The sequence below is a fragment of the Schistocerca gregaria genome, chromosome 3 (assembly GCF_023897955.1).
Source record: "Schistocerca gregaria isolate iqSchGreg1 chromosome 3, iqSchGreg1.2, whole genome shotgun sequence".
NCBI lineage: Eukaryota > Metazoa > Arthropoda > Insecta > Orthoptera > Acrididae > Schistocerca > Schistocerca gregaria.
The window spans coordinates 765,214,433-765,230,730 of NC_064922.1; the positions used below are offsets into that span (position 1 = coordinate 765,214,433).

At 45.1% G+C, this 16,298-nt stretch overlaps 1 protein-coding gene across 1 annotated transcript in view; it reads left to right on the plus strand.

Annotated features, from left to right (window-relative positions):
• The window catches only part of LOC126355598 (ATP-dependent translocase ABCB1-like), a 97,494-nt gene that overhangs the window by 31,841 nt on the left and 49,355 nt on the right, over positions 1-16,298 (plus strand). The window contains exons 6-8 of the mRNA XM_050005961.1: positions 1,355-1,480; positions 5,883-6,086; positions 12,448-12,618. Coding sequence (XP_049861918.1) covers positions 1,355-1,480; positions 5,883-6,086; positions 12,448-12,618 — 501 coding nt within the window. The remainder of the gene's footprint in view (positions 1-1,354; positions 1,481-5,882; positions 6,087-12,447; positions 12,619-16,298) is intronic.

Below are 16,298 nucleotides of genomic sequence, written 5' to 3' on the forward strand. Positions count from 1 at the left end.
AATCTATTTTACAACAGGCATTACAGCAGAGTACTGTCATTCTGTTTAATTTTCAACGATGAGTCTGATCTATAATTCTTCCTCTCTCTCAGGTACTTTACACACGTGGTTGGACGTAGTACCAAAGCATGCGCGAAAAACACACTTGACTGAATAAATTACAAGCGTAGATTCAGAAAAAGTATTAACTAGAAGACAGTCTGAATGTAGAAAACATAAAATACAACAGCTAGACGTTATCTACAACTCGTGCTTATACCAAAAACAGGCTGCATTTGTAACAGTTGATAGACATGTTGCGGAGACAGTAATTAAGGAGTGAGTGAGCTAAGATTATAGCCTGTATTCAAGTTGTACATTCAGCAGTCAGTAAAGATAATTAAGGAAGTATTTGATAAGGAAATTGTAGTTCAGGAAGAAGAATTGACATTCTAATGCTGTTGGAAACGACAAAATTGGATTTGAGATAAGAAAGCGACAGGACAGTTTTGCTATTTGAGAGGAATATTAACTTTCGGCAGCGGAACTAAAGAAGGTACAAATGGGGACAGGCAATAGCAAGAAAATGTTTTATGAAAAAAAATTAATATCAAATTTAAAAAAAAATTAAGGCAGTATTGTCTTTTCTGAAAGTAATTGTTCGGAGTGTAGTTTTATGTAGAAGTGAAACGTTAACGATGAACAATACCGGCAAGAAAAGAATAGAAACTTTTGAAGAGTGGTGCTATAGAAAACTGTTGAAGGTTAGATAGATAGATCGAAGATGTACTTCAACGAATTGGAGAGAAAAGAGCTTTATGTCACAATTTGTGGAAAAGTACGGATAAGTTTATAGGACACATCCAGATGCATCAACGAATAGTTGATATGGTAATAGAGTGAAGTGTGGGGTAAAAGCGTTGAGGGAGACCAAGACTTGAAAATAGTAAGCAGGTTAAAATAAATTAAGGCTGCAATAGCTGTACACAGATGAAGAGGATCACAAAATAGACCAGCGCGGGGAGCTGCATCCTACCAGACTGCTGATCGGTAACACCAACACCACCACCACCACCACCACCAACAACAACAACAACAGTAACGGCAAATTCACACTGCGTGTAGTGTGTTTGTTGTTTACACTCCAATATTATTTCCTTGTTTATTCCAATATGACACTCACGTATCATCATGCGTACACGTACACACGAAAGTATACATCCTAGTAGGTCGGTCTGTATATGCTCTTTTTTCTAAGCTTCAGCACCTGAGTAAAGGACCACTATTTTTTCTTTTAAACTTAATCGTTACATAAAATAGTCTGTATTTGTTCTACTGCTGCTTGATACTGACATCATGTTTAACAATGTTTCAGGTGTTGAAAGGTCTGAATTTATCGATCAAAGGTGGTGAAACTGTAGCCATAGTGGGAAGTTCCGGCTGTGGAAAATCGACATGTATCCAGCTCATACAAAGATTTTACGACCCTTTGGAGGGCGAGGTGAGTTACGCGTCTCACGCTTGAAATCGTCTACACAGAGAGTTAGAAATATTAGAATGTTTCTAATTGGGTATTTTCACACCAAACGCGGGAGTATGTGATCCACGTTTAATTATTTGGTGCAAGGTAACGTAAACAGATCGTCTGTCACAATCTATTGCATTTAATTTATTAGATGTCGAATATTACAGTTCTGGTCATTCTGTGGGGCAGAAACCACAATGTACTTTATATTAGCAATAGTTGTATTTTGGACACTATATTGCTTTGTGACGGTTGACCCACCAGGGTAGCCGAGAGCGCTGCCTCCTGGACTCGGGTAGGCGCGCCGGCCCCGGATCGAATCCGCCCGTCGGATTAACGACGAGGGCCGGTGTGCCGGCCAGCCTGGATGTGGTTTTTAGGCGGTCTTCCACATCCCTCTAGGTGAATACCGGGCTGGTCTCCACGTCCCGCCTCAGTTGCACGTCTCACAGACATTTGAACTCATTCGCACTTTTCCATGATTTACACTAGACACAGACAGATGGGGTACTCTGATTCCGTCCCAGGGGGTACGGGGTGGCGGCAGGAAGAGCATCCAGCCACCCTGTCAAATTAACTTGCCAAATCCGAATTAACCATACCAACACCGCGCACAATGCGGGACAACGGCGCAAGCGACAGAATTGCTTTGTGACGGTTATTCTTAAGAAATCTTACGAATGCGGAAGAAATCCGGAGAGATTGTGTATTGTAGCGGTGTTACAGCGAGGGACTTGATGTTCTCACGTAGTTTATCACATCTGATACAAGCCAGGTATAGAGCTTAGTCTGGTGTATGTGTAACTAAACAGTCCGTCCATAAAATTCCAAGACTGGTCTTATTCCTGGCGTATAAGTGACGTCAGTCCATTATCTATGGTGGCTGCTTGAACTAACAGCTGGGAGAAACAGATGTGCATTCGACTCGCCTGTTGTGAGCAACAGGTGTTACATAGCGTACGTGTGACTGTAGTGTCAATGTTATTGTGTCACAAATAGCATTGGAACATCATCTCCAAATCAAGTGTTCATGACATTCTGCAAAATATGCCGAAGAAGTGAAAAGTGTGTGTAATGTTTGCTTTGCACACCTTAACTCCCTAATAAATACAACGATGCGCTGACGCCTGCCGAGACTTAATTGGAATGCAAAATGGGGACAATTTCTTTCTGGAAAAAATCGGCGTCAGTAACGAGGCTTGCTGTAATTAATACAAACCTAACACAAAACGACAAAGATCAGAAATTGACATGGGAGATCAATAGTTCTACGACAATGCCGATATTCAAGCCCACGTGACGCGAAGTTGCAAAACATCCCAAAAAAGGATTTCTCTGACACTTTCACATCGATGTACGAACTTCCTCTGCGTTGTACTGACGTGGGTACAGAGTACCTGAAGCATTAAAGCCACCATCTCAACGTTTCTCTATTTTATTCTAATCCAGTCTCCAAATTTTTTGGACTGGCGGGTATATCGTCGATTAGGATATTGTTCCCTTATCTTAAGTGGGCGTACACAGGAATTTGGTCTCCTGTTTAAGGTTGGTAGCAGACTAATTGTAGACGATTATTATGCCTACGGGAACTTTGCTACTTCATCAATAAAAAGTGTTACCCACAGAATTCTGAAAGTAGTCGAAGCCCTCACATGGAAGTCATTGCCTCAAAAAACGAAAAAAGTGCGACTCCTTTGCCTCTACGAATTCGTTGTTCTTGCTTACAAGTTGCACAGATATTGTCAAAGACTGACCCTGTTAGTTTTATGTCACATACGGAAATGCCCCTTGTAATATAAAATCCGCTGAACTGTCGGGATGAGTCATTCTTCAAATATCGAAAGCTCGAAATATGTACTGCTCTCAAAGACTTAAGGATGTGATAGATAAACATAACATGTTAACAACACGGTGGAAATGAATGAAAGTGTGCCAGTTGTGCACAGAAAGCTAGTCGTCACAACGCATGAGATCAGCGTTACTACAGCGCCAAATAAAGATGGAGCCACTACACGAGGCAGTTGAAGGAACGGAAAACTGCACTGTGCCAAACAGCGAGTATTTACGGTGCATTCTCCGCGAAGGAGATGTGATGGTCGACCATGCTCAACTATAGAAGCAGATGACCGCTACGTTGAGGAATAGGCGTGAAGGGACCTATGTCAAACAGCGGATGCAGTTGCAGCTGGACTTGACAGGCTGCAAGGCACTCAGTCTGACGTTCCACAGTGTCACAGCGGCTGCGCGGGGTGGCCTTTGTTCCCGACGATCAATGCATTGTGTTGACACCCGCTCATTTGCGACGCCGTTTGCGGTGGTGCCAAGAGCATCGTGACTGGACCAACGAGATGTGCAATATTGTGCTCTTCTCGGATGGAACCGGTTCATTCTGAGTAGTGATTCTGGACGAGAGGCGGGAACACGTAATGCATCCAGGAACGTTGTCGTACGTGCTCTTTCTGATGGTCCAGGCGTCATGATGCGGAAAGGCATAATGTTGCATGGGCGCACTGTCCTCAAACTCTTTGATCAGGATGTACTCTCAGGTCAACGTCACTGTGACACTGTACCCTGCCCTACGAGCGTCTTTTCAAGGGTTCATTCGGGACTGAGTTATTTGTTATGGATGACAATGCGCAATCGCAGCGAACAGCACAGATGGAGGAGCTCCTCGAACGTGAGGGTCTTCGGCCAGTGAACTAGCCTGTCTATTCCGCCGATTTAAAACCCATAGAGCATGTTTGGGGTGCGTTTGGGACGTATTAGAGCACGTCAGTTTTTATATTTTACCTCCAGTGGCATTAATCGCTTGACACGGGCAAGTCTTCAGGTCCAGATTGTATACCGATTAGGTTCCTTTCGGATTACGCTGATACTATAGCTCCCTACTTAGCACTCATATACAACCGCTCGCTCACCGATAGATCTGTACCTACAGATTGGAAAATTGCGCAGGTCGCACCAGTGTTCAAGAAGGGTAGTAGGAGTAATCCATTTAACTACAGACCTATATCATTGACGTCGGTTTGCAGTAGAGTTTTGGAGCATATACTGTATTCAAACATTATGAACCACCTCGAAGGGAACGATCTATTGACACGTAATCAGCATGGCATCAGAAAACATCGCTCTTGTGCAAGCAGCTAGCTCTTTATTCGCACGAAGTAATGGCCGCTATCGACAGGGGATCTCAAGTTGATTCCGTATTTCTAGATTTCCGGAAAGCTTTTGACACCGTTCCTCACAAGCGACTTCTAATCAAGCTGTGGAGCTATGGGGTATCGTCTCAGTTGTGCGACTGGATTCGTGATTTCCTGTCAGGAAGGTCGCAGTTCGTAGTAATAGACGGCAAATCATCGAGTAAAACTGAAGTGATATCACGTGTTCCCCAGGGAAGCGTCCTGGGACCTCTATTGTTCCTGATCTATATAAATGACCTGGGTGACAATCTGAGCAGTTCTCTTAGACTGTTCGCAGATGATGCTGTAATTTACCGTCTAGTAAGGTCATCCGAAGACCAGTATCAGCTGCAAAGCGATTTAGAAAAGATTGCTGTATGGTGTGTCACGTGGCAGTTGACGCTAAATAACGAAAAGTGTGAGATGATCCACATGAGTTGCAAAAGAAATCCGTTGGAATTCGATTACTCGATAAATAGTACAATTCTCAAGGCTGTCAATTCAACTAAGTACCTGGGTGTTAAAATTACGAACAACTTCAGTTGGAAGGACCACATAGATAATATTGTCGGGAAGGCGAGCCAAAGGTTGCGTTTTATTGCAGGACACTTAGAAGATGCAACAAGTCCACTAAAGAGACAGCTTACACTACACTCATTCGTCCTCTGTTAGAATATTGCTGCGCGGTGTGGGATCCTTACCAGGTGGGATTGACGGAGGACATCGAAAGAGTGCAAAAAAGGGCAGCTCGTTTTGTATTATCGCGTTATAGGGGAGAGAGTGTGGCAGATATGATACACGAGTTGGGATGGAAGTCATTACAGCATAGACGTTTTTCGTCGCGGCGAGACCTTTTTACGAAATTTCAGTCACCAACTTTCTCTTCCGAATGCGAAAATATTTTGTTGAGCCCAACCTACATAGGTAGGAATGATCATGAAAATAAAATAAGAGAAATCAGAGCTCGAACAGAAAGGTTTAGGTGTTCGTTTTTCCCGCTCGCTGTTCGGGAGTGGAGTAGTAGAGAGATAGTATGATTGTGGTTCGATGAACCCTCTGCCAAGCACTTAAATGTGAATTGCAGAGTAGTCATGTAGATGTAGATGTAGATTAAACACCGCAGACGCAGGTGATTTCCTCAGATTCTAGCAAGTTTTAGTTAACAAAGAATAGACACATTTCAGCGTTTTACCTTCCAGGTGCAACTTGATGGCCACGACATCAGGAAACTGAACGTGGGCTGGCTGCGCTCGCAGATCGGTGTGGTGGGCCAGGAGCCGGTGCTCTTCCAGACCACCATCGCGGAGAACATCCGCTACGGGCGAGAAGGCTGTTCCATGGAGGACATCGAGGAGGCCGCCAAGATGGCCAACGCACACGGCTTTATCTCCAAGCTGCCACTGGTACGGGACACTACATCTTCATAGGGGTGAAGAATTTAGGCTTAAGCAATGGGGTTCTGTGAGTAATTGTATAGAGTGTCCAGCGAAGGAGTCCCTGATCTCAAAAATCAAATATATCAGTAACTAAGATCGATAGAAGTGTGCAACAAACGTTATGTTTGTTGTGGAAACAGAAAGACTCTGATGCAGTAGTTAAAAAATAGTTTCGAAATAGTTCAAAAAGCTGCTAACAGATAGCGCTCTAATCGCAGTATGTTGTGCCTATAAATAGTGCGCCGCAGCTTAGAGCGATCAGTTCAACTGTTAACACGTGGAAGGATATTAGCGTACTAAAGGAAGACGTTAAAATTAACTATATCATCGAACAAAGTGTTTTTTTTTCTGGTACTGGAATACCAGAGGTTACAACACAGTACTACGGTAATAAGGCGCAGTTTTCTAACACGATGTAATGTTACAAAAAGATCAGCTGCACAAACTATTCGCAAGCTCTTCGCCAAATTCCAACGAACAGGCAGCTTGGCTGATGATCTAGCGGGGAATGTTGGCCCCAGGGAAACTGCAGTCACTCCTAAAAATGTCGGCACGGCTTCTGGAATTATTCAGCAAGAAGAATTGCAGCAGAAACAGGTTTGAAGAGTTCCAGCACACAGAAAAGACCGGAACAGACCCTATACATGTTTCCTTTAAAAGTCTAAAGACACCAGGTCATACATGTACTAGCTGTGAGACTGTGTTCTGACTTTGCGAACCAGATTCTCACAGTAGTTGATAAAAAGGGATTTGATGCTGGTTGCATCTGGTGCACGTATGAAGCACACTTCCACATGAATGAAGTCGTGAATAAACAAAATTAGCGATTTTGGGGTTCCGAAAACACCCTGTGAAGCGAAACCACGTATTCTCCCAAAGTTGCTGTTTGGGCTGCGGTGTGCAGCACAGGTATTATTGGACACTTTTTCATGCAAGAAACGATCACTGGTGAACGTTACGTTGCAGTTTTGGAACAATTTGTCACCATATGGCTAGAGTTGGAGGATCGACCAGGCACCGAGCGGTTCATGCAAGATGGGGCCAGACCAAATACCGAATAGGTGTTTCGCTTTCTTGATGAATACTTCGGGAATAGGTTCACTGCGTTGCATTTACTGGAGATTATAAGGAGATTTTGGCCTCCATCTTCACTCGATCTGATTCCTTTTGACTGTTTCTTGTGGAGCACATAAAAAGACACTCTCTGTCGGAACCATCTTACCTGAATCAATTTCCGTTGAAACACTACAAGATGTGATGGCAAGTTTCGTAGTTCGTTTGCCCCACTTACGTTCTGCGAATAATGGACATTCTAAAAAGATAGCGGTTTGATGCACACTTTAAAGAGTTGCACAGCGTGCAGCACCATCTGTTATTAGATTTTCGAACTATTTCGAAACTTCTGTGTATCACAATAAACATATCATTTTTTGCACTCGTCTGTCGATCTTAGTTTTAGAGATATTTAATTTTGAAACCAGGGACTCTTTAGCAAGACATCTTGTACGTTTCTTGACAAGAGTGTAACTCGCTTTTAAATCCCTCTACACTCTTACACTTCTGGTTATACTGTAGGGGGGGGGGGGGGAGGGGGAGTTTGTATTGTACTTCACATATGAAATAGTGGTCTTTTGGATGCTGTATTGCTGTATGTCGGTCATTCTTAAGAAAGCTGACGAATACAGAAGCAGTCGGAAGATGTTGTGCGTCGCAGGGATGTTAACTAAGGACTTGTTCCACTTAATTTACCGTAACTGAAGCAAACCGTGTAACTTTGCACATTGCAGTATAGTAATTTAATTATGAGTTATTTGCTTTTAAAGCCATTTATCGTTGCTTCTGTGAAAATGATTTTACAGCAGTACTACAATCAGTCACGAAAACGTACGTTGTAAGACACGGAGTAACGAACAAATGTGCACACAACTACCTCTTCATCAGTAAACATATATGCATTTCTGTGTAACGCTGTTAATGTACAACTAGCGCTGCCAGAAGAAGAATGCTGAGACAGAACCAGTAAGTTTCTGACAACAAAGTTGAGGGCGAGGAATAAAGTGGGCCGTACCATTGTCAACAGCAAGTAACTTGAGTGAATGGAACAAGTTTGTTTGCAAACAAGACACAGAAAGTACATTCGGACAACATTTGCACTATTGTGCAGGTATTTTTGGGACAAGACAAATACAAAGATAAATGGATCTAAGAAATCAACCAAACTCTAGTTACTCTGTAATTAGCTGGTAGAGACCAGGCTTATATCAAAATACTCAGCAAATATCTCTGAACAACCTACGAAATTTTGTTGGAATTTGGTTTAGGTCTAAATTACTGTGAGTACTTCATAACGGCGATCTCATCCACTCACACTTTCCTCTTCTTTATTCGCACCAGAAGAGAGACTGTGAGTGAGACACTAAGTAATCCCGAAGGCTACCTGCTGTCTCAAAAAAAAAAAAAAAAAAAAACCACAGAAGGGCGATCAAAAAATTTTCATCTGAGGGCGTTGCAGCAGCATTTACGCAACATAACGCGGCCCACATGTAGGCAAGGGATTAGTGTAGCATTCGGTTTTTTTTAAAGTGCATGTGGTGAATGTGGAAACGGGAACTATTGCAATTCCACTACCAAAGAGGGCCAACGTGCTGTTATTGTTTTCTTGCCTGACAAAGGACAGACATCGGTTGACATCCACTGGAAAACAAAGATTGCGTATCATGCAGCATATTTGTCGAAAACCGCCGTTGTGGAATGTTGCGCCAAGGTGTGCTGCTGCTTCATGATAATCACTTGTAAACATCGCAAATGTACCGCAGAAGTTACGCCAACGCGAGTGGGATATACTGGAGCCTCCGCCCCATAGTCCTGATGTCTCCCATGCAAATATCACGTTTTCGTTACCCTCAACAAGGCCTTGAAGGATTGACGATTGCTGTTGGACCAGCATGTGCAGAAGGCAGTGTTAACGAAGCAGGACACAGTGTTATGCCAGACGGCTATCTTCCACCTGGTGAGTCGGTGGGATGATTGCCTCAGTGCTCACGGCGATTTTGCTTGACTGGTATACCGATTCTGGACCTTAACGACATCGAACGGAAACTTTTTGATCACCCGTTATATATATACATATACATATACATATATATATATATATATATATATATATATATATATATATATATAACACTGACAGAACCACAGGCACATAGACACAGGCAACAGAGCATGCACAATGTCGGCACTAGTACAGCGTATATCAACCTTTCGCAGCAATGCAGGCTGCTATTCTCCCATGGAGACGATCGTAGAGATGCTGGATGTAGTCCTGTGGAACGGCTTGCCATGCCATTTCCACCTGGCGCCTCAGTTGGACCAGCGTTCGTGCTGCACGTGCAGACCGCGTGAGACGACGCTTCATCCAGTCCCAAACATGCTCAATGGGGGACACATCCGGAGATCTTGCTGGCCAGGGTAGTTGACTTACACCTTCTAGAGCACGTTGGGTGGCACGGGATACATGCGGACGTGCATTGTCCTGTTGGAACAGCAAGTTCCCTTGCCGGTCTAGGAATGGTAGAACGATGGGTTCGATGACGGTTTGGATGTACCGTGCACTATTCAGTGTCCCCTCGACGGTCACCAGAGGTGTACGGCCAGTGTAGGAGATCGCTCCCCACACCATGATGCCGGGTGTTGGCCTTGTGTGCCTCGGTCGTATGTAGTCCTGATTGTGGCGCTCACCTGCACGGCGCCAAACACGCATACGACCATCATTGGCACCAAGGCAGAAGCGACTCTCATCGCTGAAGACGACACGTCTCCATTCGTTCCTCCATTCACGCCTGTCGCAACACCACTGGAGGCGGACTGCACGATGTTGGGGCGTGAGCGGAAGACGGCCTAACGGTGTGCGGGACCGTAGCCCAGCTTCATGGAGACGGTTGCGAATGGTCCTCGGCGATACCCCAGGAGCAACAGTGTCCCTAATTTGCTGGGAAGTGGCGGTGCGGTCCCCTACGGCACTGCGTAGGATCCTACGGTCTTGGCGTGCATCCGTGCGTCGCTGCGGTCCGGTCCCAGGTCGACGGGCACGTGCACCTTCCGCCGACCACTGGCGACAACATCGATGTACTGTGGAGACCTCACGCCCCACGTGTTGAGCAATTCGGCGGTACGTCCACCCGGCCTCCCGCATGCCCACTATACGCCCTCGCTCAAAGTCCGTCAACTGCACATACGGTTCACGTCCACGCTGTCGCGGCATGCTACCAGTGTTAAAGACTGCGATGGAGCTTCGTATGCCACGGCAAACTGGCTGACACTGACGGCGGCGGTGCACAAATGCTGCGCAGCTAGCGCCATTCGACGGCCAACACCGCGGTTCCTGGTGTGTCCGCTGTGCCATGCGTGTGATCATTGCTTGTTCAGCCCTCTCGCAGTGTCCGGAGCAAGTATGGTGGGTCTGACACACCGGTGTCAATGTGTTCTTTTTTCCATTTCCAGGAGTATATATATATATATATATGAGGGCGAGTCAAATGAAAACCTTAAATTTGTAATAAAAAATCGAAATTTCCTGCCGTTATCGTTATCCTGTAAGTTGGTAAGCGTGCTACAAACAGCGTGCAGAATGGCGTGTAGGTGGCAGCATAGTGCAGATGCACACATACCGTCGCAGTATGAGTATAAATATGGCTGCCCCACTTGCGACTCGCACCAGGGAAGAACAGCGTTCTGTTATTCGGTTTTTGCGTAGGGGAGTTGTGAAACCTATTGAAATTCATCGACAAATGTAGGTTCAGGACGGTGATGCCTTTTCGTCACAGCAGCAAGTCTACGAACGGAGTAGGAAGTTCGCAAATGATGTGACTTCAGTGGAAGATGCTCGTCATCTAGGGCAGGCACAACGAGTTGTGACTCCACCGAACATTGCAGCAGTTGAAGCCATTGTGAAGGAAAACCGCCGAGTAACACTGAATGACATTGCAGCATGTTTACAGATTAGTCATGGGTCAGCACACCACATTGTGTATGATGCTCCAGTTTCACAAAGTGTCTGCAAGATGGGTGCCACGGCTGCTGACTCCTGAAATGAGAGAACGACGTGTTGATGCTTGTGAAGAACTTGCTCGGCGCTTTCAACGAGGAGGTGATGGCTTCCTTGCAAGAATCGTTACTGGGGACGAAACCTTGGTTCACTTCCACCAACCGGAAACGAGGAGAGCGAGTAAGGAATGACGCCATTCCTCATCACCAAAACCAAAGAGGTTTCGGACAGAACCATCAGCAGGAAAGGTTATGCTGACACTGTTTTGGGACGAAAAAGGCGTCGTTGAGGAGCATTACATGCGTAGAGGGACCACTGTCACCAGTGCATCATGGACAGATCTCCTAAAAAATTCATTTGCGGCCTGAAATCAAATCAAAGCGACGTGGATTGCTGTCAGCAGGTGTTCTTTTGCAACATGACAATGCAAGGCCCCAAACTGCCCGTACAACAGTTGCAACAATCACAGCCCTACATTTTGAGTGTCTTCCTCATCCACCATACTCAACAGACCTTGCCCCAACTGATTTCCATATGTCTGGACCACTCAAAGCCGCAATGGGAGGAAAGAAGTTCCGTTCAGATGAAGAGGTACGCCACGCGGTGCATGAGTGCTTGCGCGGTCTACCAAAAGGCAGCCGGCCATTGTGGCCGAACGGTTCTAGGCGCTTCAGTCTGGAACCCCGCGACAGCTACTGTCGCAGGTTCGAATCCTGCCTCGGACATGGATGTGTGTGATGTCCTTAGGTTAGTTAGGTTTAAGTAGTTCTAAGTTTTAGGGGGCTGATGACCTCAGATGTTAAGTCCCATAGTGCTTAGAGCCATTTGAACCATTTGAACTACCAAAAGAATTTTTTTTCTAAAGGAATTTGTGCACTTTGTAAGCGCTGGAGGACTTGCATTGAGCGTGGGGGAGATAATGTTGAAAAGTGATACAGGTTTGTGCCACTTCTGCACAATAAATAATATTTAAAAAAAATATTTCATGTTTTCATTTGACTCACCCTCGTATACACACACACACACACACACACACACACACACACACACACACACCACGACTAGTGACTATGATAAATTAGGCTGCTCATGGGGGAAAGACACCAAAAAGAGTGGTTCCTTTGCTCCTCAGCCAGCACTAATGAAATAACTGACAGGTGTCGATGGGGAAACACATGGGGGCCGTGCCAAAAGTTCCAGACTTGCACAGGTGCGTATACTATGCGGAGATGAACACTGGAAACGTGGTGGTGTCTGACGGTGGAACAAATGTATTTGCAGGGCTACGACACAATGGTAGGTGAGCGCGGAGCCCAGCTGTCGGGCGGCCAGAAGCAGCGCATCGCCATCGCCAGGGCGCTGGTGCGCCGCCCTAAGATCCTGCTGCTGGACGAGGCCACCTCTGCTCTGGACACCGGCAGCGAGGCCAAGGTGCAGGCCGCGCTGGACAGGGTGAGCAGCGTCCGCTTCTTGCTCAAAACTCAATCCACAAAACCACTATCCCAGTAATGCTCTGAATCATACTTGTCGGTGTGAGCTGCAGTGTGTAGAGGACTTGACAAGGACAGTGTCCGTGTTTGATGATTTTCCGTGTGTATGTCTAAAACTTCATCCATGGCCAAAAATGGAGAAACGGGATTCTAAACGAAATGACAAATTGAAGGAACTCAGATTTCATCACCAAGATCACTTCAGTATAGGCACAATATAAAATACTGTACGCTGGGGTGCAAAGTAAGGACGACAATAACTTCCGTATAATGTTTCACTGCCATGTAACACTGCTCGATGAAACTGGGACCGTATTTAGCAAAAACTGCTACATTGTTGCACAGGAGGTAAAAGAAAGAAATACGCAATGAGGAGAACAGAAATGAAATTTTTGTTCATAGACAATTGTTACACTTAAGTCGCTCCGATTCGTGATGGTTTTCTGAACATTACGAAGGATGGCACATGGTTCTTAATAGGATGTGTGATCACCACAGACGGCCTGCATGCTCTGCAGCGTCGTCCCGTGCTGGCCACAAGGTTGATAAGGAGTTCTCGTGGTGGGACGTTCCTTTCCTCCATCAGCGCAGGTGACAGCTGTTGGATAGTCATTGGTGCATATTGACATACTGAAGTGCGCCTCCGCAATGCATCCAACACATGCTCGATGGGATTTAAGGCGAGAGAACCATCAGAACATTTGCCGAATATCCCTCCCGTTCCAGAAGCTCGTCCAGCTGCGCTTTTGGATGTGGCTGCACATTGTCATCCATAAAATGAAAGTCAGGGTCGAATACACCCCAAAAAAGATGTATCTGGGGAAGGACTATAGTGTTGACAGTTGACAGTTGAGTTTGTCGTCGTGCTCGTGGTCTGGAGTTCAGTTCTTGGGGCGTTATGTGTTCCCACATCACGGTATACGAGGATACGTCTAGTATTGAAGAACATGAACGTTTTGGTGTTGTAGATGCAAGGGTGTAGGGAGGCATATAGATCGCATGCGCGTGCAGACCTCCAAACTCTTGAAGACGTTGTACTCACAAGTCAAAATTATTGACACTGTTCTCCTTCTTCACTCTGCCCTGACTTCATTTCTATGGACGACAGTGCGCGACCGCATCGATTAGCGAAGGTCGATGAAAGGATATTTGGCGAATGGGCTGCCCTGCCCGGTCTCCGGACTTACGTCCCATCGAACTCATGTGGGATGTTGGGGTGGGGTTGTTTGGGGGAAGAGACCAGACAGCGAGGTCATCGGTCTCATCGGATTATGGAAGGATGGGGAAGAAAGTCGGCCGTGCCCTTTCAAAGGAACCATCCCAACATTTGCCTGGAGCGATTTAGGGAAACCACAGAAAACATAAATCAGGATGACCGGACGCGGGATTGAACCGTCGTCCTCCCGAATGCGAGTCCAGTGTGCTACCACTGCGCCATCTCGCTCGGTCGTGTGGGATGTGTTGGGGAAAAGTACTGCATCGCGTCGACATGCCAGCAGTTGGCGACCGTTCTTGTGGAGGAATGGAGCGCCTATCGGAAGAACTTACCAACGTTTTGGCCAGCACGGGAGCACTTTGCAGAGTATGCACTGCCGTCCATGGTGATCACGCACTATGTTAAGAACCGTGTCCTGCATTTTTTAATGGCCGGGGAACCAACACAAATAGGCGTGCCTTCACTGTGACAATTTTCTTTGAATAGGTAGTCATTTCTGTTCATCTCATTGACTATCTCTTTCAGTTACCTTCTTTACTGTCCGCCCCTGGTAGCTGAATGGTCAGAGCGACAGAATGTCGTTCCTGAGTTCGATTCCTGGCTGGGTCGGAGAAATTCTTTGCTCAGGGACTGGGTGTTGTATTGTCCTAATCATCATTTCATCCCCATCGACACGCAAGTCGCCGAAGTGGCGTCAAATCGAAAGACTTGCACCTGGCGAACGGTCTGTCCGACGGGAGGCCCTAGTCACACGACATTTACATTTACCTTCTGTACTACAATGTAGTAGTTTTTTCTATATATGGTCCAAGTTCTACCGAGCTATGTTGACGCACCATCCAAAAGATACTTTCATCCAAAAGTTTTGCACAGCAGTGTACTCGAATGTGAATTCCAGTAGTAATATCTTTTCCAATCTTTAAATTACTTTCTCTACTGTCATTTTTAAAGTCGTATTGTCACAGTCCCTCCTATTGTAATATATTTCATCAACTAATGTCATAGATGCGATAGCAAGATGCGCAGAAGACAATGCAAGTGACTGATCGGCACATCGTTAGTTAAATCGAAGCAAGCGTTGTTTTGACTGCCGTCATGTCTCTGCTACACAGTGGGTTTGATTGTGATGTGTTCTCAGTGTCCACTGCACGTTTATGGACAGTGGCTAACAAGATCCACGAAGCTGTAGCATTCAAGACAACTGAACACACTACAAGAAGACAGCAGATCAGTTATTAATTAATATCATTTATGTGTACAGCTGACGAAAGAACGAAGTGAATATTGTCTCATTAGGTTTTCCTTCTTTCTCCGCAGAATGATCACATCATATGGTAAGACCGTACAGAACAACAGAACAGTTGTTGCCATTGTAACCAGAAGATGAGGTTTGTACCTCAAAACATGTTGCTTAATTAAATAACTTAAGTAAGTCAACAAATTTCCACACTCGTAGCCGTCTTTAAAAAGCTTACCATATGTTTGAAACAGTCATAGGCGATTTAGTCAACACAGATTTAAATATTTGTAACATTTCAACATATGATAAGGCAACTCTCAAGATATGTGTTTCGGATGGCGTCAGTAAATCACAATAGGCGAATACTGAATATGTTATCCATCTCGAGACCGCGGTACGAATGTCGAGTTAAAACTAGCCTTGCCTCATTTTTAGGCTTCATACCTCACTCGATAAAAATAGAACCCTTGTAGGGTCACTAACTGGCCCTCTCTTAAGATGCCTTTTTCTCAGGAACGGGTAAACGTATCAAGTTGAAATTTATGATACCAGTATATACTAAGGTCTGTGGTGCCTTGTCGGTCTAACAGATTTAATCTTCTAAGTCAGTGCAATCAAAAGCAATAGCCATTTATGATATTCGCAAACTCACTCATCAAGACCGATATGGTGACTTTCCGTTGATCTAGAATCATAAAATTTGGCAACAAGCAAGTTTTCGGAATACAAGTAAAGATAAAAAAAAAACGAAAATTGTTGAATTGTAATTATATCACATAAAAATATATTTTTGATATAGAACTTATTCGTCATCCATCGTAAGCATGACAGAAAAATTTTACTGCAGGCAAACATACACTGAAGCGCTAAAGAAAATGGTGTAGGCATGCGTATTCAGGTACAGAGATATGTAAACAGGCAGAATACAGCACGACGGTCGGCAACGCCATCTAAGACAACAATTGACTGGCGCAGTTTGCTAGATCGGTTACTGCTGCTGCAATGGCAGGTTATCAAGATTTAAGTGAGTTTGAAGTTGGTGTTATAGTCGGCGCAAGAGCGATTGGACACAGAATCTCTGCGGTACCGATGAAGTGGGGATTTTCCCGTACGGCCATTTCACGAATGTACCGTTAATATCAGGGATCAGGTAAAGCATCGCATTTTCAACATCGCTGCGGTCGGA